We start from the raw sequence: 24,922 nt of genomic DNA, 5'->3' as shown, positions 1-24,922 counted from the left end.
AACTTTACAAACTAACTTAAAGTATTTACGAATTTTAAAGAGATCACTATTCGGGGTACTTGTTCATCCTGACAAATTCGCAATGAAGCAAGTTACATGTATGCTCTTTAGTTATAACGAAATTTATCATGAACACTTTATATTTTGACTTAGAATTCAATATAAACAGTATATTGTGGGTTGGAAATGAATATCATGGCCTGCCAGTTTATAACTTTAAATAGTAAATTTGCATAAGACAGGAGGGAAATGAAAAGTTTGTCCTGCAAAATACAGCCGATAAGACATGAAATTGTTGTGTACAAGCCGAATGAAATGTTTTGTGTAGCTTTCCCGCGCAACTTTGAACTGATGAATATAAGCCGTCTTAATTACAGTCTTAACAAGCCAACGAGAGAAAATGAATATAAAATCATAAAAAAAATGCCGCCTCTCCTCATCCAATCCCCCTAAAACTCCGGGCGAAAAAATCTTATTTCCTCAGCGATCATAATATTTTGTTGGTGACTGGTATAATGATCATCATTGTTTCAACTTTGAAGGGGGTCTCATTGGGGGGGTTCTGATCCCGGATCCCGCTTTAGTTACTGTTTTGTCAGATTCGCGTTTCCCGCTTACACTATGTACAAGACAAGACAATATTTTTTTGCAATTTCCCGTGTCCAGCTAGACTTCATTTCCCGTTTTCACGGCACAATAATTTGATTTTCACGTGTCACGCTTACAAAAATCGGCAATCCCGCGTCACGCTTAGACCCCAATGAGACCCACTTTGAATACAGAAAGTCTTCAACACTTCTAAGTGAAAATGTTTAAAAACACCATGGTTTGATCACTTATTAATATCTGGGACTTTCAAAATTTATCAATACTTTTTTGAGTACCGCATATACAAGACAAAAAAGATGAAAGATAATGTTTGTCTTGAAAAAATATTCATTTCCTATCCTTTGCCCTTCAATCATTCTTTTTATCATAACCATTTATTTTGGAAACCTCGGGTTTTATCCAATTTTACGTTACATCGGTTCTCTTTGTGTTTTTCAGGGATCCAGTCACTCAATATTGTAAACAGTTAAAACTTTTCAAGGCCACCAACTAAAACTGGCTTATACCGCTTTTACGTTGTTTACAAGCCGAGAAAGGTTTACAGAGGATACAAAATGTACAGAACACATCATTTTGTTCGACTGTCCACGATTGTGAATGGCAGAGCCAGGGGGAAAGTTTTCAGTCCTGCTCCAATCTGTCGATCACTTTCAACTCTTGATAAATTGTATCCACGGCATGACTCTTTTAGTGAAAGACATATAGGTCCAGGGGCTGACGAAAAAAGAGAAATGCTAGATTTTCTAGGCTTTAAGGTAAGCCACAAGTTTGGTGAAGGACACTATACTCACATTACTCACTATACTTGAAATATTTGCCACTGGACGTTACACAATCAACAATGACAACATTCAATCAATCTTGTTGAAGGACACAGATCTGACAGTCAAAACAATCAACACTCTTCAAACTAGAAACATTTTTGGACTCAAATGTTCCATTTTTCAAATAGCAGTAACATATTTTTTAATTTTGTAATGCAATTTTGAACAGAGCGATCGAGAGGTGTAAATAAAGTTATGCACAGCAACCCATTTTCAACAAACCTGTAACCTGTTTTGTCTTGTCTTGACCTAGTCATTAAACAGGCCTTCAGTATGCTGTTTCTGCTGATTAGGTCAGTTTAAGGTGAATCATATATCATGTATATGATTAAGTAAATGATATATGTATGGTGTATGCAGTTGCACATATTGTACAAATGTATAAGCATTGGCACAAATCATTTCCATTGAGATTTTTTGGTCCTGTCCCCTCTCAGTCTCTGTCATTGTCTTTTGACTTTGAAAGTTTTTGCATTATTATTTAACTTGTTTAACAGGTTAGGGTTCAACTCACCAAATGAGGAACTGTTCCCCAAAGGCAAATGAGTGGCAGTTGATATGAGTAATCATTTGCATGCAGAGATGGGTCCGATTACTTTCAATGTAATTGATTAAATTACAATTACTTTTGTCATTTGTACGATTAAATTAAATTAATGATTACTTCATTTCTGTAAGCGTCTGATTAAATTAATGATTACATTGGCAAAGTAATCATGATTCCATCTGATTACAATGAATTTAAAAAAAAAACACATTTTGAATGATGGGAATGAATTCACGTTTAATATATAAATGTTAGTTCTTTTTAGAAGGAATTTAGTTTTATATATTTTAAAATGATAAATTCAAACTTCATCTATTTAATAAACCACAAAAGTTCACTTCAGACATACATGAACATTGTGTCGCCCATTACACTTTATCATCATTGATCTCTGAATCATTTTGACATCAATTGAATGTGGCTTTATAAAGATTTTGCTGTTTGTCTTTTGACCTCTTCCAGACTTTATATGTATTTCAAGGTGCAGTTTTTGGAAGTTAAAATATGGATGAAATAAAGTTAACAGATAAAAATTATGAAAAAATTTAATAGAATTGTTTAAACAAATTGTTAACAAAATACTAGTACTATAAGTCAATGAAATTTACATGTCCAGTCCAAGTACATACACAAATTTGCTTATATTAAACAAGATATTTGTCCAACTTTAAATTTAGTTTGTGCTAATTAGATAAATTTTCACATGTCAGATTAATCTTTTATCATATATATTGTCCTACAGCTATACTCAATTGGAAATTGCAATAAAAACAAACCTTAATTGGTTTCCTACCTTCTTAACTAATAAATAATTGGTAGAATTAAAAGTGGGCAAACCAGGAGTAAACCGTTTAATATTATATTTTTCTTTAACCCTGAATTATAATCTTTTGTTAATATTGTGATTATTGTAAACACCGAATTGGGTTTACTCCTGGTTTGTCCACTTTTAATTCTACCAATTATTTATTAGTTAAGAAAACAAAAAAGACAAAAGGTTTAATAAGCATACAATTGTATAGTCTGTTCCAACGGTGTCTTCCCGATTGTCCCACTTTTTGAAATTACAGGTAAAAAGGTAGTGAATTTTTGTGGGACAATCGGGAAGATGTTTGTGGGACAGTTGGGAAGTTTAATTGTGGGACAATCGGGAATTGTTTTGATTGTGATTAATCTGTTTTATAGTGTGAAGTAGGTAATTACAGGTAACTAATAATTTAACTTGTAAAATATGAAAAAAAAGAAGATAAAATGATTATCAAATATTTTATTTTGTACATATTAATATGAAATAGCAGTAAACATAGAAAATAATGCAAAGTCATAAAATATAATACATCAAGCACTACTCATTTCTTCATTAATGTATGATAATGGATTTCAATCAAGCATTTTGGAACACAATTGATAATATAAAGCACACACATTGTAGAAGGTTCAACAATAAAGCATACACAATACATAAGAATACCATTAAAGCTTAATCATACATAGCACAAAATATCATTAAACAAATCTAGTTCAAATGTAACAAATAGGAGGCAGTGTCTGCAAACTGAAATACAGTAATATCATCATTCTGTAGTTGATCTTTCAGTTGTTGAAGGCGCTGGTTCAGTTGGGTATATTTCCTTCTTTTTGTAGGTCTTACTCCTCCGGCATGGTACTGGATAAGAGTTATCTCGTTAAATGCCTGTTCTTCTTTGAGGTAATTTAGTAGTGTATATATTTTTGGGTGTGGCACTTGGATCACTTTCTTCAAGCCGCTGTGCCAACCTTCTAGGTGGTTTGTTGTTCTTGGTCCTTCTGTTTGGTAGTGATTCCACAGCTGTCTGTTTGCTTCAACCCAGTAAGTACACTGTAAATAAAAGTGTTAAGAATCTGAACACTTTTTGAACGCCCTTTTGTAACACTTCTGGAACGCGTAACGGTGTTCTCAATATTAACATTGGTGTTCCAGTTTTTAACATTATGTGTGCATCTTTCGAACGCTGTATCAGTTGGTGGATGTCTGGTTCCCCTTTGTAGTTTGTGACGAGCCCTGTAATGATTGCACTTTACGCCAAATACATTATGTAAAGTGGAAAAAACAGCCTTTAATAGTAATTCCCGGAAAAGATGATCTGGCAGAATTCTGTACAGCAGATACGTAATCTATGAAGAAAGTATGTTAAATGTATGCATTATATTGATATTTATTTAGAATCTTAACAAAACAAAAATTATAAATGTTGTTATTTGTATATGTTTTATAATTAAAAGTAACATTTTAGATATGTTTTTAGATACGACATGTTATATTATTTAATGAAAAGTGCATTAATTTCATAATTTTAAAAAAAATCATATCTTATACTTAATAAAATGGATATAATCCAAAAATAATACTATTATAAAAGTTAATAATTAATTCTTGTTATTTTAACAAAATCAACACAAAGTCATCTGTTTATTTAAGAACATTTCACATAAAAAAAATAATGTGGGACAATCAGAACTTTTCATGTGGGACAATCAGAACTCTAAAATTTTAAAAAGTGGGACAATCGGGAATAAACCGTTCCAACTTAAGTATATAGTTTGTAAGTGTTTTTCTAGATATTCAGGTTGTTTTTTTGTATAGAAAAATAATTAAAAAAAAAAATCAAATATTTTTTCTCAGTAATTTGATATCAATTCAATCAATTAATTCAACATACATATACAGCAAATAACTAAAAAATGATATTCAGTTATAAAAGTGTCTTTATGTTCATTAGTTTCTGAATGATTTTCATGATAGAAATATATTTATACACTGAGTTCTCTTTTATTGCAAACTTTATTTAATAAATTAATTAATTTTATAAATGCATTGCATAAGGAAATCAATTAAGCACAAAAAAGTAATAAGGGCACTATATGTAAAATGATGAGAAATACAATCTTTTATATATACATCAAAAGTAACAAAACATTTAATATATTTACAGTCACAATTAACAATAATTCACTTCATTGTTCATTTCAAATGGAGAAGATGGGATGTTGCGTCAGAGTAATCTACCCCGTTGATGGGTCCTTGTTGGTATCTGTATATGAGTCTGGTGTCTATTACTCTGTATGGTCATCTTTAAGGTGGGCGTGTTCCTCCTGCTGCATACTGGATAATGTTGCTTTATGTTAGTGCCTTTGTCTTCTTCAGTAGCTCAATGATCTCGTAGATGTTTGGGTGAGCGTGTTTGAGTAGCTTCTTATGTTTGTTGTGCCATCCTTCCAGGTGATTTGTGCATGGTGCAGGGTCATTCTGTGTAATAGTGGTTCCATAGAAAGCGGTAGTTTTCAACCCAAAACCCTGTCACGTAATCTGTAAATGAAGTTGTAGCGGGTATGTTTTCAGTTTCTCCAATGTCTTCTAAAGTGTTTAGCCAAACATCGTCAACAAGGTGGGTGGAACAAGAGGCACCAGTAGTACTGTGGCTCGTCGTATCAGTTAAGTAATGTCTTCATTTTCTTTATAATAGGACTGTAGTCCATATTTCTGTGTGGTTCGCCATATACACTGGGTGAAGTGGAAGAAGCAGCCTTTCACGGTTACCCCTGGACATACTGTCTGTGTTGCGTTGTTGGTTGCTGTCTCGTAGTCAATAGATAGTGTTTCTGGTTGAAGTTGTAACTGGTATTGTTGATAATGTCTACTGAACAGTTGCATATTATAGTTGTTAAATTTAGTCTTTAGTTTCTTTATTTTACTTTTCATCTTTTTTTCAGAATGTACCAATAAAAATATTTGTTGATAAATTGAAATATTTATTCATTTTAGTACACATTTTTTCCTATTTTTTTTTTATAACTAAAACACATTATTCTGCCAAATATATAGAAAATATAGAAAATTTTTGCACATTTTCCTTGATTTCATAGCAGAATATAATATTCTTTTTTAATTTTACAGGTAAAATAAAAGGTAAAAGATATGACTATAATTCAGAAATAAACTATAATTGTTAAAAAACAACAATTCCCTCTATGTTTACATATACATGTAATTAAAAGTGGGCAAACCAGGATGACACCTGCTTTAACATGTTAAATATAACAGTTTTTTTAATCAAATATATATATGTACATCTTTAAATTGTGAATATATGTACAATATCTTTTACTAAGGCCTTCTTAGGCTAATGATGACTTTTTTAATATTGTAACAGTTTATTTTTTACTGAAGTATACAAATCAAATAACATGCTTGATAAAGTAAACCAAACTATCTTAACTTGTTAAATATCTATGAAATAAGGATAACAAAAAGGCAAATTGCATGCTTGCAAACTTTTCAAAACATCATTTGGGCTTGTTATTCACAAGAGGATCTAATGCTCCTCTTATCTTGTCATCAGATTTTTTGTCTCAACTTGACATAGTCGAAGTTTGATATATGCTGTTTCTGGCAATAATTAATTTGTGATTAGGCAAAAAAAACAAATTATATGTGTGTTTCCATCTACATCTTTAAAAAAAAATAGGGTAGGAAGATAGGGATTTTTTTACCATGTCAGAGCTCGAGTCTATGAGAGGGACATTCTGACTAAAACAGTGCTTATTGAAAAATAAAAAAAAAAAAACCAATAGGTTAGGCTATTTTTTAGCTTAAAAAATAGGGAGCCCCGGAGGGTAGGATAAAAGGAAACACACATTTTTTTTTATTTGGCCTTAGGTCTAGTTTATAGTGAACCACTAGTGGTATAAAGTCAATGATATTTGGTATGGCATTAGGTCTAGTTTATAGTGAACCACTAGTGGTATAAAGTCAATGATATTTGGTATGGCCTTAGGTCTAGTTTATAGTGAACCACTAGTGGTATAAAGTCAATGATATTTGGTATGCATTTAAATATAACTTGCAAAAAGGCAAGACATATCTCTGTGTTCATAGTCTAATAATCTAATACTTTTATTCTTAATTAAAAAGAAGATGTGGTATGCTCGCCAATGAGACAACTCTCCAAAAGAGACGAAATGACACAGAAATTAAGAACTGTACAGTTGTATATCACTGTACGACCTTCATCAATGAGCAAAGCCCATACTGCAAAGTCAGCTATAAAAGACCCCCAAAGACCCCAAAATGACTAAAATAAAATAATTCAAATGAGAAAACTAATAGTCTAGTTTAGGTACTAAAATAATAAAAGAAAAATAAATATGTAACACATCAATAAACTACAACTACTGAATTACAGGCTCCTGACTTGGAATAGGCACATATATGTAGAATGTTGCAGGGTTAAACATGTAAGCGGGATCCCAACCCTCCCCTAACCTTGGACAGTAGTGTAACAGTACAACATAAGAATTTGTTTGTATGATTATGTACATGTATGTGATGAAATATCCTTTTAACTCATTTGAAAGCCTGTTTTGAGATGAAATTTGTCATGATATTACATATGTATTATAATTAGTATTGGCACATCTCATTTCCATGGAGATTTCAATGTGTATGGCATTACCGGTATACCCCATTTTACCCTTCAACTTAGTACATGGACTTTTAAACTTTGCATAGTTGAAATGTTGATGTTTGTTTTGTTTGAGGTCAGTTAAAGGGAATCACTTATGATAAGTCATTGGTATTTAACATGTACATGTAGTTGTATTATTGGCAGTTATTTTGTCTTCAACTTCAAATTCACTGGCATGCATACATTGTACCTTGAAATGATTTATTTTCCTTCACTTTAATAATTTTCCACCTTTTTTTATAAAACCCTTAGATGACTGTGGTTACCATTAAATTTTCCTTGCATACAGTCTTTTCGAAGAAACATAACTTTTGTTTTTGTATTGCTTAGGTTAGATGCCCCACAAAGAATTCAGGCCATCATGGCCATTGAGCATGTGAACTTGCTAAGATATTTTATATTCTATTCTAGATTTTGAAACTTTTTGAACTATTTTGCAATGATGAAACAGCAAAGCAATGAGTTGGGATTATTACTGTGTATCTGAATACCCCTCTTTTTTCATGTTTTTAAGACTTTTCTTTGAGACGGGGTCCGTGGGAAAGATTTTTCAAATGTCTTCAAGTTTAAGTCCAGTTCAAATACAATGTACATGAAATATGAAAGCAAAGGAGAACGAATAACTGAGAATTGCAAAATATTATTTTATCAGATTATTTTAATGTATTTAAATTTTAGTTACATAGGTCATGTACTTATTATTTCCTTTCAACATGTTCAATAAAATACATTTTTGTATGAAAAGTACAAGAAATTGTATGAAAATTGATGATGCAATACAATTTATGATATAATCTACATGTATGATCTTTTGAAATGTGTAGGCTTTTAAGGGTTTATTATTCAAATCTAAAATACAACTAGAAAACAGATTAGAATAAATTAACAACATGATGTTTGTGAATCCTACATACTATTTATTCAACTGCATCAATATCAATGAATATGGTCATGCCTGATTGTGTAAATTTTTATAATTGAAATTTACGTAATAAAATTGTTTACTCAAAATTAAGAATTATTTGTACCGGTATATCAATTCAATGGTTATTGCTAAAAAAAATTATGTCAAAATAAGCTTTTTCCCTGCCAATTGGGATTCACTTGGCATAAAAAAGAGTTTGTATTGGTCATGTGTTGGTACAATGTAGGCTGGTAAAATAATTTTTTTTTGAAAATATTTTTTATAGACTAGGTACATGATATACATGTAGAGAAAGAAAGATTCTTGACTTGAATTATTGGAGACAAATAAAAAAAAATTTTTGATATATTTTATGCTTATTCTAAAAATGTTCAATTCAAGTGTTCATGTAGTCATGAAAATAAAAGTGCAGAAAATTTGATACTTCATTTGGTTACATGTATATTATTATATAAGAATTGATATCTTATTGTTTGCTCAAGCATATATATACCTCAGTAACCTGCACAGGTAAAAAAAGCATACATTTCATATTAAGAAATTATGAATAAAAATTGAAAGTGCAAAGAAAATTGTTTTAAGTTCTAGATAATAAAAAAAACCTTATTATTTCTATATTACAACAGTAAACATTCTTATTCAAAGGATCCGATGTATCATGCTTTAAGAATATTGATGTTATCATTCGTTAACAAGGTTAAAACCTACTTTAAGAAAATTATAAGATATGTGCCCTTCTTTCCTCAAAACTTTGTGCCCCACTTTCTTCTAAACTTTATGCCCCACTTTTCCCAATCCTTTCTGCCCAATTTTCCTTAAACCTGACTTAGTTTGGTTAAACATGTTAAAAGGAACAATAATTTTGTTCAGAGATTTTCAATTTAGTAAAAAGTTACATAGGATTTATCTTTGCTTATGCTTCACTAATGTTTTGTTCAAGTTGCATAAACTTACTTTTCTTTATGAAGCTAATTATGAAAATTACTATAAGACTAAGATACCATTGGCAACACACAAAGAAGATTATTTGAAAGTTGAAATTAAACCATTTTACTGTTTTGAAGTTTTGGAAGAATAAAATATACATGTATCCTCTTCAGACTCCTCTGTACCTAATTCATATAAATATGTAATTGAACCCCATTATTATTTGAAAGTTGAAATTAAACCATTTTACTGTTTTGAAGTTTTGGAAGAATAAAATATACATGTACCCTCTTCAGACTCCTCTGTACTTAATTCATATAAATTTTGTAATGGAACCCCATTATTATTTGAAAGTTGAAATTAAACCATTTTACTGTTTTGAAGTTTTGGAAGAATAAAATATACATGTACCCTCTTCAGACTCCTCTGTACCTAATTCATATAAATATGTAATGGAACCCCATTATTATTTGAAAGTTGAAATTAAACCATTTTACTGTTTTGAAGTTTTGGAAGAATAAAATATACATGTATCCTCTTCAGACTCCTCTGTACCTAATTCATATAAATATGTAATTGAACCCCATTATTATTTGAAAGTTGAAATTAAACCATTTTACTGTTTTGAAGTTTTGGAGGAATAAAATATACATGTACCCTCTTCAGACTCCTCTGTACCTAATTCATATAAATATGTAATGGAACCCCATTATTATTTGAAAGTTGAAATTAAACCATTTTACTGTTTTGAAGTTTTGGAAGAATAAAATATACATGTACCCTCTTCAGACTCCTCTGTACCTAATTCATATAAATATGTAATTGAACCCCATTATTATTTGAAAGGTGAAATTGAACCATTTTACTGTTTTGAAGTTTTGGAAGAATAAAATATACATGTACCCTCTTCAGACTCCTCTGTACCTAATTCATATAAATATGTAATGGAACCCCATTATTATTTGAAAGTTGAAATTAAACCATTTTACTGTTTTGAAGTTTTGGAAGAATAAAATATACATGTACCCTCTTCAGACTCCTCTGTACCTAATTCATATAAATATGTTATTGAACCCCATTATTATTTGAAAGTTGAAATTAAACCATTTTACTGTTTTGAAGTTTTGGAAGAATAAAATATACATGTACCCTCTTCAGACTCCTCTGTACCTAATTCATATAAATATGTAATGGAACCCCATTATTATTTGAAAGGTGAAATTGAACCATTTTACTGTTTTGAAGTTTTGGAAGAATAAAATATACATGTACCCTCTTCAGACTCCTCTGTACCTAATTCATATAAATATGTAATGGAACCCCATTATTATTTGAAAGTTGAAATTAAACCATTTTACTGTTTTGAAGTTTTGGAAGAATAAAATATACATGTACCCTCTTCAGACTCCTCTGTACCTAATTCATATAAATATGTAATGGAACCCCATTATTATTTGAAAGTTGAAATTAAACCATTTTACTGTTTTGAAGTTTTGGAAGAATAAAATATACATGTACCCTCTTCAGACTCCTCTGTACCTAATTCATATAAATGTGTAATTGAACCCCATTATTATTTGAAAGTTGAAATTAAACCATTTTACTGTTTTGAAGTTTTGGAAGAATGAAATATACATGTACCCTCTTCAGACTCCTCTGTACCTAATTCATATAAATATGTAATTGAACCCCATTATTATTTGAAAGTTGAAATTAAACCATTTTACTGTCTTGAAGTTTTGGAAGAATAAAATATATGCATGTACCCTCTTCAGACTCCTCTGTACCTAATTCATATAAATATGTAATTGAACCCCATTATTATTTGAAAGTTGAAATTAAACCACTTTACTGTTTTGAAGTTTTGGAAGAATAAAATATATACATGTACCCTCTTCAGACTCCTCTGTACCTAATTCATATAAATATGTAAGGGAACCCCATTATTATTATTTTTAGAATTATTGCTATTAAAGTGATACTTTCTTTAAAAATAGGCATAAAACTTACAAACGTTACATTGTTTTTTGTTGTTATATCCTAAAATGTTGCATTGTTTTTTGTTGTAATACCCTATTATAAATGTTGTAACATTAATTAGTTGTTATCTGTTACAGAATATGAAAGAGATGATAATCAAAACAGTACCAGCAAGTATTCTAATGGATAGAGAATTAAGGATGGAAGAACCATTAGGTAAATTGTGTATTCTGCACAGTGTTTACTTACTTATATTAATTTATAGGAATTCATAGACTCATAATTGTATAGTTCCATCCTAGGAATGGACAGACCATGCTGGTGTACATTCTGTCTGCTCTCCACAAATCCTTTAAAAACTTTAGTTTGCTTTGATAAAATTTAGTTAATTTTTCACATATCACAGATAATTTTTAATATTGTTAAAATAATCAGAATTGGTAGAAGTACATGTATTGTAAGTTACCTTTTGATTTAATTTTTTTTCCAATTTCTCATTCTGTACTAAAACCATAAGATTTGGGGCAACTTTTCAAATGTTTCATAGAAACTTGAGTATACTTTCAACAATTTATTTCAACCATTTAATTTTCATTGATGAAAATATTGGTAAGAATAAGCTCCTTTTATATTAGACTTTTATCTGCCTTATGATGTAAGGCCTTTTAATATGACTGCAAAAAATTTTGCAGTTGTATATTGGTATCACTTCGTCGTCTGCGTCATCTGAAGACACTTGGTTTCTGGACAATAACTATAGCATAAGTGAATAGAAATCTGTGAAATTTAACACAAGGTTGTGGTCTTAACAGTTAAGGAATTAGGGGCCAAAATGGGGCCCAAATAAGCATTTTTCTATCTTTTAAATCTTTGCTGTGTTGGAGACTGTGTTTCATAGCCTTTTACTATTAATTTTGATAAATGTTACAGCTAACTAGACACAGGAAACCCTATCCTGGTGTTTGATAATAGCCATAGAACAACTTTAACTGCATTTGGTAAACACAATGATAAGTACTGGTTATCAGGTTGTCTACATGTTGATATTGTAAAATATCAGCTGCGAGTCACAATATGAAGCTTTTTATCGAGTAAGCACAGTGAAAGATATCAAAAAGCCTTCATATTGTGGGGAGCAGCTGATATTTTTCAATCTCAATATGCAGATTACAAGTCTTGTCCATTTGATATTAATTTGACCATATGCAATGATTTAGTGATTCTTGTTTTTAAATAAAATATATATTTGATTAACAGGTGAAACAGATTTAATAGAGAAATTATACTCCATGGCTTCAAAAAACCAAGTATGGCGAAGTTATATTGGAATTGGCTACTACAATACATATACACCTACTACAATACTTAGAAATATATTTGAAAATCCAGGATGGTAAGTGAACGAAAAGGATTATTCTTCATAATTATAAACGAATAATAAATATAGGAGATGGTTGGATGATTGAAATTATTTCACATAGAAATATCCATAATCATATAACCATAGCAAATTATTTGTTTATTTGGAATGCATTTGCACTGGACTTTGATTGAAGTAAATAGTAAAATTGAGAATGGAAATGGGTAATATGTCAAAGAGACAACAACCTGACAAAAGAGGCTTAAAGAGCAGCTAACAGTCAAAGGCTAACAAAGAGTTTTCAACACAGCAAGAAAATCCAGCATGCATAGGTTGGCCTCAGCTAGCCCCTAAATAAAAAATGTGCATTATTTCAGTGAAAATGGACATCTTTCTCAACTTCAAAACATATAAATGAACTAATATTAAAAAAACACAAAAGACTAATAAAGGCCAGAGGCTCCTGTCACTTGGGACAGGCTCAAAAATGCTGGGGGTTAAACATGTTTTGTGAGATCTCAAACCAATACCCCTAGCCAATGTAGACAAAAAAAGACCTTAGACATGACCAAAATGTAAAACAATTGAAAGAGAAAACCTAAAGGCTTGATTTATTGCCAAACAATAAATGAAAACAAACATGATGAGGCAGCAACCACCAACAACCAGTGAAGAACAGGCTCCTGACCTGGGACAGGCTCATTTAAGGACGTTGCTGGTTAAACATACAACCCTGTTTGTAGAAGCCTTATAACTCTTTTTGTTGAAAATTTTAATAAAGTTCTTTTATTTTCTTACCATTTTATTTGTATGTTAGTTGATGTAAGATAATATAAGGCTTATCCATTTTGAAGGACTACACAGTATACACCATATCAGGCAGAATTAGCCCAAGGCAGATTAGAAAGTTTATGTAATTACCAAACAATGATATGCGATCTGACAGCTCTACCTATAGCCAATGCTTCACTCCTGGATGAGGCGACTGCTGGGGCAGAGGCCATGCAGTTATGTTACAGGTAGGATAGATATTCATAGAAAATATTGTCACACACACAATAATTGGGGATCAGTCCTAGGAGGGTTAGGTGGCTGTTTATTTTGTCACACACACACAATAAGTTGGGATCAGTCCTAGGAGGGTTAGGTGGCTGTTTATTTTGTCACACACACACAATAAGTGGGAATCAGTCCTAGGAGGGTTAGGTGGCTGTTTATTTTGTCACACACACACAATAAGTGGGAATCAGTCCTAGGAGGGTTAGGTGGCTGTTTATTTTGTCACACACACACAATCAGTGAGGATCAGTCCTAGGAGGGTTTGGTGGCTGTTTATTTTGTCAGCATCTGTATGCTTTTCTGATAAATCAGCAACTGGATTTTGAACCTTTTGTTTTGTTTCATGGCTGAATGATTTGAAGGTTATAAAGGCAAAGTTGCGCTAGATATTTACCAATTGAGGGAATATACATCAGTTTGTATACTAAATGATAGCTCCTTTGGTCAGCAAATGTTCAATAATAACATAAGGACCATTAGAGCTACAGTTCTGTAGGTAACTAAATGATTGAATAATCCAACAGTGACATATCTAAAAATCACAAGAAAATGTATGTTTTGTATTTGAGGAATGATATTTAGCATGCTTTGTTAAATTACCAAGTTTGAATCTGATTCTTTCCAATGTTAGAATGAAATACTTTTCATCGATCTCATATAAATAAAAAATGGTTCAGTAATTTTTATTGATACATTAAAAGAGAAGAAAAAAAAATCAATAATCAGTCTAGTGTAACAAACATGCATATCTATGGTCTATGTTAAATTAATTATTGATGTGTTTTTAAAAATGGAATTTGATTAGATGCCAATAACCAGTTCACCGTTCTAGATCTTATAGATCTCAGTATTTTGTTGTCTACAAAAGGGGAGTGGTTATTTCATAATACACTTTATATGTTTCTTGAGGGAAATGCCTGTTATTGCAAACATAAAAAGTTAATTAAAAGGATTTATAATTCATTAATAATGTTATATTTGAAATGAAACTTAATAAACTGTTAACACAGAGATATGTTTTCCCTGTATTCAATTTCAATGCATGTAGTATTATCTAAAGCTTGAAACTAAAATAGCAATTTTTTAACATATACATGTACGCTATGCAAAACATTCAAAGTCACTGAAAGATGACTGAAGGTGTAAGGTCAAATTATCTCCCTTGAATTGATAATTGCTATTACATCCTGCATAACAAAACCAATGACTTGATAAGTTTGAGTCAAAATTATCAAAGCTGTTTGATACATTATGATATTGCTGATATGTCTGGATCAAAGTTAAAGCAGGGGCAACATATTTGATGTCACCAAGTTGTGATATGCAATTACGAGGAGAGTGAAACAGACAGTGAGATGACCAATACATAATTGAGTTACCATTAGGAGTTATCTCAAACTAGCTTAATCACATGTAAACTTTGCAAAAGTTTCAAAGTCAATTATTTCTATCTTAATTGATTTTTTGTTTGTTTTTAGATACAACAAAAGGAGGAAGTTTTTCATTGACCACAAATGTCATCCACAGACTATTGGAGTTATTGAAACCAGAGCAAGGTAAACAAGTGTATATAAACAAAGCTAATTTGATTTTCTTATCCCAGGCATAGATTACCTTAGCCGTATTTGGCACAACTTTTTGGAATTTTGGATCCTCAATGCTCTTCAACTTTGTACTTATTTGGTTTTAAGATATTTTGATATGAGCGTCACTGATGAGTCTTATGTAGACGAAACGCGCGTCTGTCGTAATAAATTATAATCCTGGTACCTTTGATAGCTATTGTAAGCACCTTTGTCTAAAGCAAGTGATATATTTTGTTATTCTTTTCATACCTATTTTACATTCCAGATTAAATGGATGCAAATGGGATTTCCAATATGTAACTTCCCTTCAAAATACATCAAATTAAATAATCCAAAAAAATTAAGCCAAAGTATGAAGTCAGGGATTGAGAGACTAGCTCAAACTCGTACCTAAGGATTTAGTAAAGCCTGAACAGAAAAACAGTCAAGCCCTATAATTTAGATACAGAATTTAACTGATACATGTATTTAGGAAACCTGATTTATAATTTTAGCATTTCTCTTGTCTGAGCCTATTCTTAAAGCTAAACAAAATCTATAATTATCTGAATGTGGAGTTGTGATAGTGGTGATCATTTGATGGATTTTGTTATTACAGTGCTCTTGGTATTGAGGTGGAGAGAGTTGATTGGCACCAGATGGATTTGACTAACCGTGATGTTTCAGGTCTGATGATTCAGTATCCAGATACAGAAGGCAATGTTGTAGACTATGGGGAACTTATTGCTGAAGCTCATGCCAATGGGGTACTTATAAAGACATGATTTTTTTTTTTTAGTTTTGATTGATCTCTATCCTGAATTGCAGTAAGGTCTTTGAGTATTTTCTTGCCTGTCACAAAATTGTAGAAGTAAGATATTCCCCTGCTTTTTACTGTGTTGAATCACTAATGTTAGGTCAATGACATCTTGTGTGCAGTTGTAGAAGCATAAACATGTCCCATTTTCATGGAGATTATTTCGTCATGTCCCTTCAGCTTTGTAATCTTTCAATGAAGAATCAATCACCAGACACTGTCAATTAGGTGTTAAGATGTTACCCACTTTTATTTGTCTAACTTTTCTGCTAAAACACATAAATAACTTCATTAAAAAAGTTCCTTTGAAGCTTTTTTGTTGAGAGACCGTTTATGTCAGTTTACTTTCTATTCTTCAATAATTTCTAAATTAGTTATGTCTGAAAAATTACTATAAACAAAATAACCACATTCCTACAGTAGGAATACTAATGAAACAACTACCATATTGGGAGCCAAAGAATATGAAATCAATATTTTAAAATACACTGATTCTATTGGAAACTTTATTTCATGCTGTTTATTTGTATGAGTTCATGACATCCAACAATTTCTGGAGGAAGGAAAATCAAGGTTCAAAATTTAATCCATCCAATTAATAGTTTTATTCTAACCTGTCTTACAGCACTTCTTATGTCTTTGATAATAAGTACATTTTATTTTACAGACATTAGTTGTATGTGCAACAGATTTAATGGCTCTAACAGTCCTCCGACCCCCTGGAGAGTTCCAGGCAGATATAACAGTAGGGTCCAGTCAGAGATTTGGTATACCAATGGGTTATGGTGGGCCTCATGCTGGCTTCTTTTCATGTAAACACCAATTTATGAGGTTAATGCCGGGAAGGATGATCGGAGTAACAAGGTAGTGTAAATGCTGTCCATTCCATCAGTCCATTGAATTGTTTCTCAATAATATTGCTATACTAATCATGAAGAATTGTGAAGAAAACTGGTTTTATGTGGTCATATCAGGTAAACATTGATTTTCAAATAATGTTTGAAAATTTGCCATCATTTGCAATATATTGAAGTATTTCACAGTAAGATTAAAAAAGAAATGTTTTTGGATTGATTGTAAGTTAGAGACTCTTTTGATAAAAGGTTTCCATACTTACAAAACATTGCAGTTGTTCAGTTTGAACCTGTTATCACGAAATTAACAAAATGTTGAAAAGTTTTATTTATTTGCCATTGCAGTTGTCTATTAAAATTAGAAATTGTTCATATAATTAAATATTATTACAGCAACTCTTTAATATATATTTTTTTTTTAACTTTTTTTTTAAATTACAAAATTTTTAAATTACAAAATTTTTAAATAAAATAAGTTAAAAAAATTCTTTAATATATTCTTATTTGCTAATTATTTGTAATTATTGTGTGTGTTTATTATAACGAATTTTAAAAAAAATTGACATTGAAAGATTAATTATAACAATTTCAGTTAAATCTGTATTTAAATACATGTATCAGAGAGGAAAGTTCTTTTTAATGCAATACTCAGTCAGTTGTGTTATTCACATTAAAAAAAAATATCGCAATAATTTCTGACTTAATAGTAGAATTAAAATTTTGAAATATTTATGTTTATTATTATAGAGATGCTAGAGGTAATGATGCTTACAGATTGGCTTTACAGACCAGAGAACAACATATCCGTAGAGACAAAGCTACCAGTAATATATGTACAGCACAGGTATTATATATCCTTACATTGTACAAAGCTTAAAAAAACTGTAAAAATAACCTCAGATTCGTGGAAAGATGGTTTGCATCTGACTTAAGACTTGGTTTTTAAGATTTTTATGTGTTTTCTTCTTTTCTAGATTTCCTCATTAAAATTGCTCCTTAATTACTATCATTACAAAATGACTGAAAGGTGTAAAGACCAAAATATAAATAAGATCTAATTGTTTCTTTTTTGTCAATAGCATTTTTTCCTTACAAATTAAATAATACATGTATTCATAATTTTTATGAAAAATTATGTTGAATTTGAGTTCAATAGCCATCGATCTTTCCTTGAAATCAATCATTGAAGGTCTCAGAGCACTTTTCAGGTCAGAAAGAAACTTTAATTAAAATTTAGGTAAAATTGCTCACTTCATGACTATATGTTATGCTTTATATAAGTAGTGATAAGACTGCAGTGTTTTAAGTCACATGTTCATGTATTTACTATTATTTTTACAAATGAATGAATTTTATGTTTGCACATTCAAGCTGCTTATAGTGTTATATATACAGCCTAACAAGTATATACATTTTATAGATATTAGTAATTTCTCATATTTAGCTTTAATTTTCATAACTTTTACCAATATTGTGAACAAATCATTTCATAAATGTTTTTGATTTTGTTTGCCTTTCAAAAATAGTGTATTTTACTTCTGTTTAAAAAAAATAAAAAAGAAGCACAAAATCCAGGAAGTATAATCCTTGACATTTATCATGATGGCCGTTTTGTGTAAATGGTCTAGAATAATATATCATTGTATTCATTGGATTGTAACTATTAAGTGATATAACTGGTTATAAAACACTTTTCTTTAAAGACATTCTTATTAAGATATTTGGTTTCACTGTTCTCAAGTTATGTCCCTTAATAAAAGGAAAAATTGCTGACTTTGCCATTTCTGCACTCTAACTTTACTTTGCCTCAACCAGTGATCTTATCATTAGATTAGTTTCATAACCAATAGTTTCTGTATGTTGCAATATTGTCTCAGCAAAGATACCTTAAAATAGGCATGTCCATGCATGTAAACAAGTTCAAATATAAGGTGTCAGACCACCAATTACTCCCTCCAGTTTAGAACGTATGTAAAAGTAGCCCTACTCTGACACAAAATAGTGCTTTTGATGTCCTTGTTTACTTAAACTAACCAACAAATTTGCAGATTAATGCACTCCATAGTATACTAATTTAAGATTTCAAGAAAGGGGTTATTTTTTGGAGTACCTCTGGTCAGTTTTTTTTGTTAGAAGGCTTTAAGGTATAGTGAAAATTGGCATGTAGAAAGCTGATACATTTACAATTCAGGATATACCTGGTTTCTATGAAGTTAAACTTAAGGTAAAATATTTAGAAAGCTGTGAACATTGAAAAATTTGGTTGAACAGATAGGGATTTTTAATTGGTGGTCTGACACCAATAAGTAAATCAATGATTAGAATTCAGCTGTTTACTGAAGCATTTGTGTATTTCAGGTTATTTATATGTACATGTAAGTAGCCATATCCCTAAATGTTTATACCATTCTTGTAAAAATTGAAAGTATGTAACTGAGGAAATCCTTGCATTCTTTAAAATCTTAAAATGTTAATTTGGTTTGATAAAAATTATATTATAGTTCAATTTATGCTCAAAGGTATTGATTCATGTATGACATAAATTGAGTTTCAAAAATCTTATTATTTAAACTCCCACACCCTTTATTAGCCACTTCAGAAAGACTTTTTATTTTTGCACATTTTCCCCTTTTTATAGACAGTATTTTCTGAGAATCATCACTGCAGCTGGCTTTGGCATTGTATAGTATGCTTTGCAGAAAACCTGAAATATAAGCTTGATTATAAGGTGGCTGTTTATGAACAGTACGGATAATTTGTTGAAGGTTGTACGGTGACCTATAGTTTTTAAAATTTCTACATAAATTGGTCTCTGGTAAACAGTTGTCTTCTTGGCAATCATACCAAATCTTCTTATTTTTGTATAGGTATCCCTATTATCATAAATGAGTATGTGCAAGGTTCTAATCATACAGCTAAAATAATCCTACTTCATGGAACTTTCCATCAGTGTAAAATCTGTAACACTGCAAGGCATGTCAAAAATTTATCTGGAAAGAAATAACAAAATTAAAAGAGTGTTTAGGCCACACTTAAAAATATTTTGGTTAGCCCAAACCCTACCCAAAGGTCAAGACAATGGGTAGTTAGGTCGACGTTTTCTTTTTTTTTTATCGGCAGAGAGAAATTGAAGTGTCGAATGTTTTTTAGTCTACATGCCTATCTGATTAAAAATTTTAAAAATCACATCCGGACAATAAAAGATTTTAAGTAGGCAGCTATTTTCTGGGTAGGTAGGGTGAGGGCAAATAGACATATTCTATTTTATGGCCTTACTGTAGTTGAACATTTTATCCACTTGTGTTGAATGATGTGTTTAGATTTTAATTTAGAATTTTTAGGATAAAAAGTTGTATAAATTCTTAACACTTGATTACATGTTTTAAGTAAAAAGTAGATATGTGATCAAGTTTGAATTTTCGTTTCCATTCTCTAACTTAAGTTTGTCTCCTCCAAATGTTATGAAACTTATACACAATTTTTATTACCACAATACTCAAATGAAGTACAAATATGGGTAGCGTCACTATTACCGTTCTTCAGTTATGTCCCTTTATAACTTTATATGATCTGCAAGCAGGGGCATCATCTGTGTCCCATGGACACATTCCCCATTTATTTTGGAAATAAATCGTATCATTAGATAACAGTTCAGAACAGAAATTTATACAGTCCAGTGTTGGAATTAGATTCTAATATGACGTTCTCCTTTAGCTTTGGTTACAAAGCCATGTTCTAATTCGAATAGAACATGGGATGCACATGATTGACGTCACAATTGAAATTGCAACGTCAGATGAAATTTGAACAACGCCAAAGATCAAATTAGAAATTTTTGTTGGTGTTGCTCGCTAGGAAATTAAATAAAAACATTCTTAAAGTAAGTTTAAATGTTTTTGTTCTTTTTTTTTATTGATGAACTGTTGATTTTTCTATAAAGTTTTTGTTCATCAAATCAAAATGGCGACATTTCGAGCGTCTACTATAGGTCCGCTTCAGTACAAAAGTTCAAAATATTCTTATTAGAATCGAAATAATTCTATCATGCCATGCTCTATGCTCATTTTAACATGGGTAGGCATTATATTTGTTAACATTTTTAAAATACCTCGCTAACGCTCGGTATTAAGATATTAACAAATATAATGCCTCCTCATGTTAAAATGAGCATAGAGCATGACATGAAAGAATTATTTCTTAAATATGATTTTATCAAGATTTTTATTTCAACTGACTTACTGGACATATTTAAAAAAAAAAATCTTGAAACCAATAGAACTATTGTGGTCTTAAGTCATTTTGGGATAGAGTGAATCTTATTCCAAAAGAACAGAATTTTCCAAAAAAATAAACTGAATTAGAACAATTTTTATAAATGTTTCTGAACATATATTTATATTTCAGGCACTGCTAGCTAATATGTCAGCTATGTTTGCTGTTTATCATGGTCCTGATGGCCTACGTCACATTGGTAACAGAGTTCATAATGCTACAGTTATTCTGGCTGAAGGTGATTTTCATATTCCTACTCAAAAATTACAAGGGGCTTGGTTGAGGGTCAGAAGAAAACAAAGTCTGATGCAAACTAAGCTATACACTCACTTTGGATGTTTACATTTTGTGATAGCTATTCCGAAAATTGCTGCTCTAAATGGCAGTTGATGAATAATTTTTGACACCAGTTATTATGGAATTTAGAGTATATTATATCCATACATCAAGTTTGAATCCTAGCACTAAAAGATGTTTCTCAAGCTAACACAAAAAACTAAGATTTAACCATAATTTTTTTCTCTACAGTTTTCACAAGAAAATAATATGCACATCTAAATTTTGTACACAATTGTGTTCTGGCTGTACTCATACTGTTTGAAGATTTTGCATTTACAAAAAGTATACCTCTAAAATATTTTTCTTCAAAATTGATTTTTCAAATTTCAGAAATAAAAAAAATGATGCATTTCTATATATGATGCACAACAACTGTACAAAATATAAGGGTCTGGTATCCACAATGTAAATGTGCAAGCAGGACCTTTAATGTATGTCAGTTTTATAGTTATATAATAAAAACATGTCTTTTCTTTTTTTTATGCTCCACCTAAGTGCATTATGTTTTTCAGTCTGTATGAAGTTCGTCTGTCCATCCATTCTTTCGTCTATCCTGCTTCAGGTTAAAGTTTTTGGTCAAGGTAGTTTTTGGTGAAGTTGAAGTCCAATTAACTTTAAACTAAATACACATGTTCCCTATGATATGATTTTTCTAATTTTAATGCCAAATAAAGTTTTGACCCCAATTTCACGTTCCACAGAACATAGAAAATGATAGTGCGAGTGGGGCATCTGTGTACTATGGACACATTCTTGTTTCTTTTCTTGTTTTACAAAGAATAGTGATGTATAAGTAATTATATTCTAATGTAAACAAGCATTTCACATACAATTATACTATATTTATATCTTTGTTTTCAGGTTTAAAAAAGGCAGGACACAGAATGGATATGAAACACTTTTATGATACTTTGTATTTTTGGCCCAAGAATGGACAGGCAGAAATTGTAAACAAAGCAATGAAAAAGAAAATCAATTTCAGATACTATTCTGATGGTCATGTATGTATATACCATTAGCTTATTCAGATTTATATTTATTTCTTTTCATTCTGTGTAATATAAACTTGGCAACTGTGATCTGACCGTCCATTTTGGTAAAAATAGGCAAATCAATTTTGGAAAAAGTTTAAGTTTTTGTTTAAAAATTACAAATTTTGAGAAACTGTTTTCTCTGCTATGATTGCATTGAAAATTGATGTACAGGTATAATTTGCTAATTGAAACATTTTTTGTGGTAGGATTTCAATGAAAATTATATATACATTGTTTAGGTATAAGATTCTATTCCAAATTGATTACCTTGAAACTGTATTAACTGTTTTGCTTTGTTTGTATCGGAATATATCCTTTGCATGTACCTCTCACAAACTTGTGCAAGCAGGCCCTGCCTGAAACATCAGTTTTTCTAGTCATGAAATATAAAAAATACATTAAAATGATCAGTTGTCCTTTGTAATTATGTTTACTCTTCATTTCAGATTGGTATTGCATTGGATGAAACTGTAGAAAGAGAAGATATGAGAGATTTATTGCAAGTTATAGGATCACCAGCAACACTGGTAGGGTGAATTGTTAAAAATAAAAAAATAAAATTTCAACCTTAGGTGATGGCAGGTCTAGTATTCACTCGAGTCTGTTTGTCTGTCTAAAGGATTTTGGCTAGAAACCTGTAGCCTTTAGACATTTTGTATGCCCACGCCGTAGCGGAATGATCATTAGGTGTTGCCCTTGTCAATACATCACAAAATTAATTTCTGTTCTCTAACTGAAGTTTGCCTTAACCAAATGTTATGAAACTTATACACAATGCTTATTACCACAAAACACAGATCAAGTATGAATTTGAGTTGCGTAACTTTTATCTTTCTTGAGTTATGTCTCTTTATAATGTTATATTCAAGCAGGGGCATCGTCTGTGTCCCAAGGACACATTTTCTGTTTATTTTCATCTGCCTTAAAGCCAAGTCCTTTTTACTGATAATTTAAAATTTCAAAACATTCATTGTCCAAAGATATATTTTGTCAAACTTTTCTTGGATTCTATGGAAGGGAATGATTTTATATTTGGTCTGCAGCTTAATTATGTTCAGTTGAAGTGTGTTAGCAATTTTTAGTCCCCTACTGACAAAGTCGAAGGGGACTTTAGTTTGCACTCCATCCCTCTGTCTGTCTGTCCATCTGTCAGTCCAGCAAATCAGCTTTCCAAACTTTTTTTATTGGTGCTTGAAGATATTGATTTGATATTTGGTGTATTGTTTTATTATGACAAGTTACAGATCAAGTTCGAATTTTGTTCCGGTCTAATGATTTTGTGCAGAGATATGGTCCTTGGACTTAGAAAATTCACTAAAATAATCAGTTTTCCACACTTTTAGTCATGCTTGAAGATATTGATTTAATAATTGGTATATAGTTTTATCATGACAAGTTACAGATCAAGTTAGCATTTTGTTCCAGTACAATAAATTTTTAACTGGTAGGGGACTATGTATTGCTGTGCAATACTCTCAGAATGCTTGTTACTTCAAATATTTCCTTGTACAGCTTGAAAACTTCTGGTTTCTCAAAAAAATAAAAGTAGCATGTTCAAATCCTCAGGAATTTGCAGTTTGAAGTCATTTTAACAATCATTGCAGTTTTAAATTCTTGCAATTCACATATTATTCAATAATGCTTTTACAAAAAAATGTAGGAAATTACATGCTGTTCATACAACAAAACAGTCCATAGAGGTTCATTTATGTTATGACCTATAATGTGAATTTGACAGTTTGAAATTTCATGATTCTGATTTTTTAGTACAAAAAAAATTACCGAAATCACATGAAGAAATTTCTGGACTCTTGGTTTGTATAAAGTTAACAATTGTTTTATTGAGTTACAGTCCTTATTTGTCCCTTATTGTTGCTGTGGTAAGGCTATCCATTCCATACTATCACAACATGCCTTCATTTCTTTATAATCTCAAATAATTATAATAAGTTTTGTGTTTTTTAAGGAACAAATCTGTGAAGAAATTGGACCACATCCAACTGCTGCTATTGAAAGCACGCCTTTTAGGAGAACTAGTGATTATCTTACACATCCAGTTTTTAATAGGTAAAATATTGTTAATTGGAAATTAGGGGGTGGAGTATTGGGTAATGCTCATGTGTTATCCAATTAATCTTAAAACTTTTTTTTTTTTTTATAATTCTTCTACTGGCATTTTCCCCCTTCATCTCTTACAATAATATGCATTTTTCAGATGTAAGAAATATACATGTATTTTTAAATGTGACCTGCATATGATTTTGAAGGAAAAATGACTGGTACTGTACAAATTAGATACAAAAAAG

General features: G+C 30.8%; 1 protein-coding gene across 2 annotated transcripts in view; it reads left to right on the top strand.

Annotated features, from left to right (window-relative positions):
* Nucleotides 1–999: 999 nt before the first annotated feature.
* The window catches only part of LOC139511622 (glycine dehydrogenase (decarboxylating), mitochondrial-like), a 40,616-nt gene continuing 16,693 nt past the window's right edge, over nucleotides 1,000–24,922 (top strand). Inside the window, exons 1-12 of one of the 2 annotated variants that reach the window (XM_071298548.1) lie at nucleotides 1,000–1,364; nucleotides 11,454–11,532; nucleotides 12,574–12,709; nucleotides 13,531–13,695; nucleotides 15,214–15,291; nucleotides 15,920–16,067; nucleotides 16,785–16,981; nucleotides 17,719–17,815; nucleotides 21,376–21,481; nucleotides 22,444–22,583; nucleotides 23,063–23,143; nucleotides 24,583–24,683. In XM_071298548.1, coding sequence (XP_071154649.1) covers nucleotides 1,164–1,364; nucleotides 11,454–11,532; nucleotides 12,574–12,709; nucleotides 13,531–13,695; nucleotides 15,214–15,291; nucleotides 15,920–16,067; nucleotides 16,785–16,981; nucleotides 17,719–17,815; nucleotides 21,376–21,481; nucleotides 22,444–22,583; nucleotides 23,063–23,143; nucleotides 24,583–24,683 — 1,529 coding nt within the window. In that variant the 5' untranslated portion in view covers nucleotides 1,000–1,163. The remainder of the gene's footprint in view (nucleotides 1,365–11,453; nucleotides 11,533–12,573; nucleotides 12,710–13,530; nucleotides 13,696–15,213; nucleotides 15,292–15,919; nucleotides 16,068–16,784; nucleotides 16,982–17,718; nucleotides 17,816–21,375; nucleotides 21,482–22,443; nucleotides 22,584–23,062; nucleotides 23,144–24,582; nucleotides 24,684–24,922) is intronic. The other variant, XM_071298555.1, reaches the window with a different exon arrangement.

This window comes from Mytilus edulis, chromosome 1 (genome assembly GCF_963676685.1).
Source record: "Mytilus edulis chromosome 1, xbMytEdul2.2, whole genome shotgun sequence".
NCBI lineage: Eukaryota > Metazoa > Mollusca > Bivalvia > Mytilida > Mytilidae > Mytilus > Mytilus edulis.
This window is presented reverse-complemented; position numbering and strand designations above follow the sequence as displayed.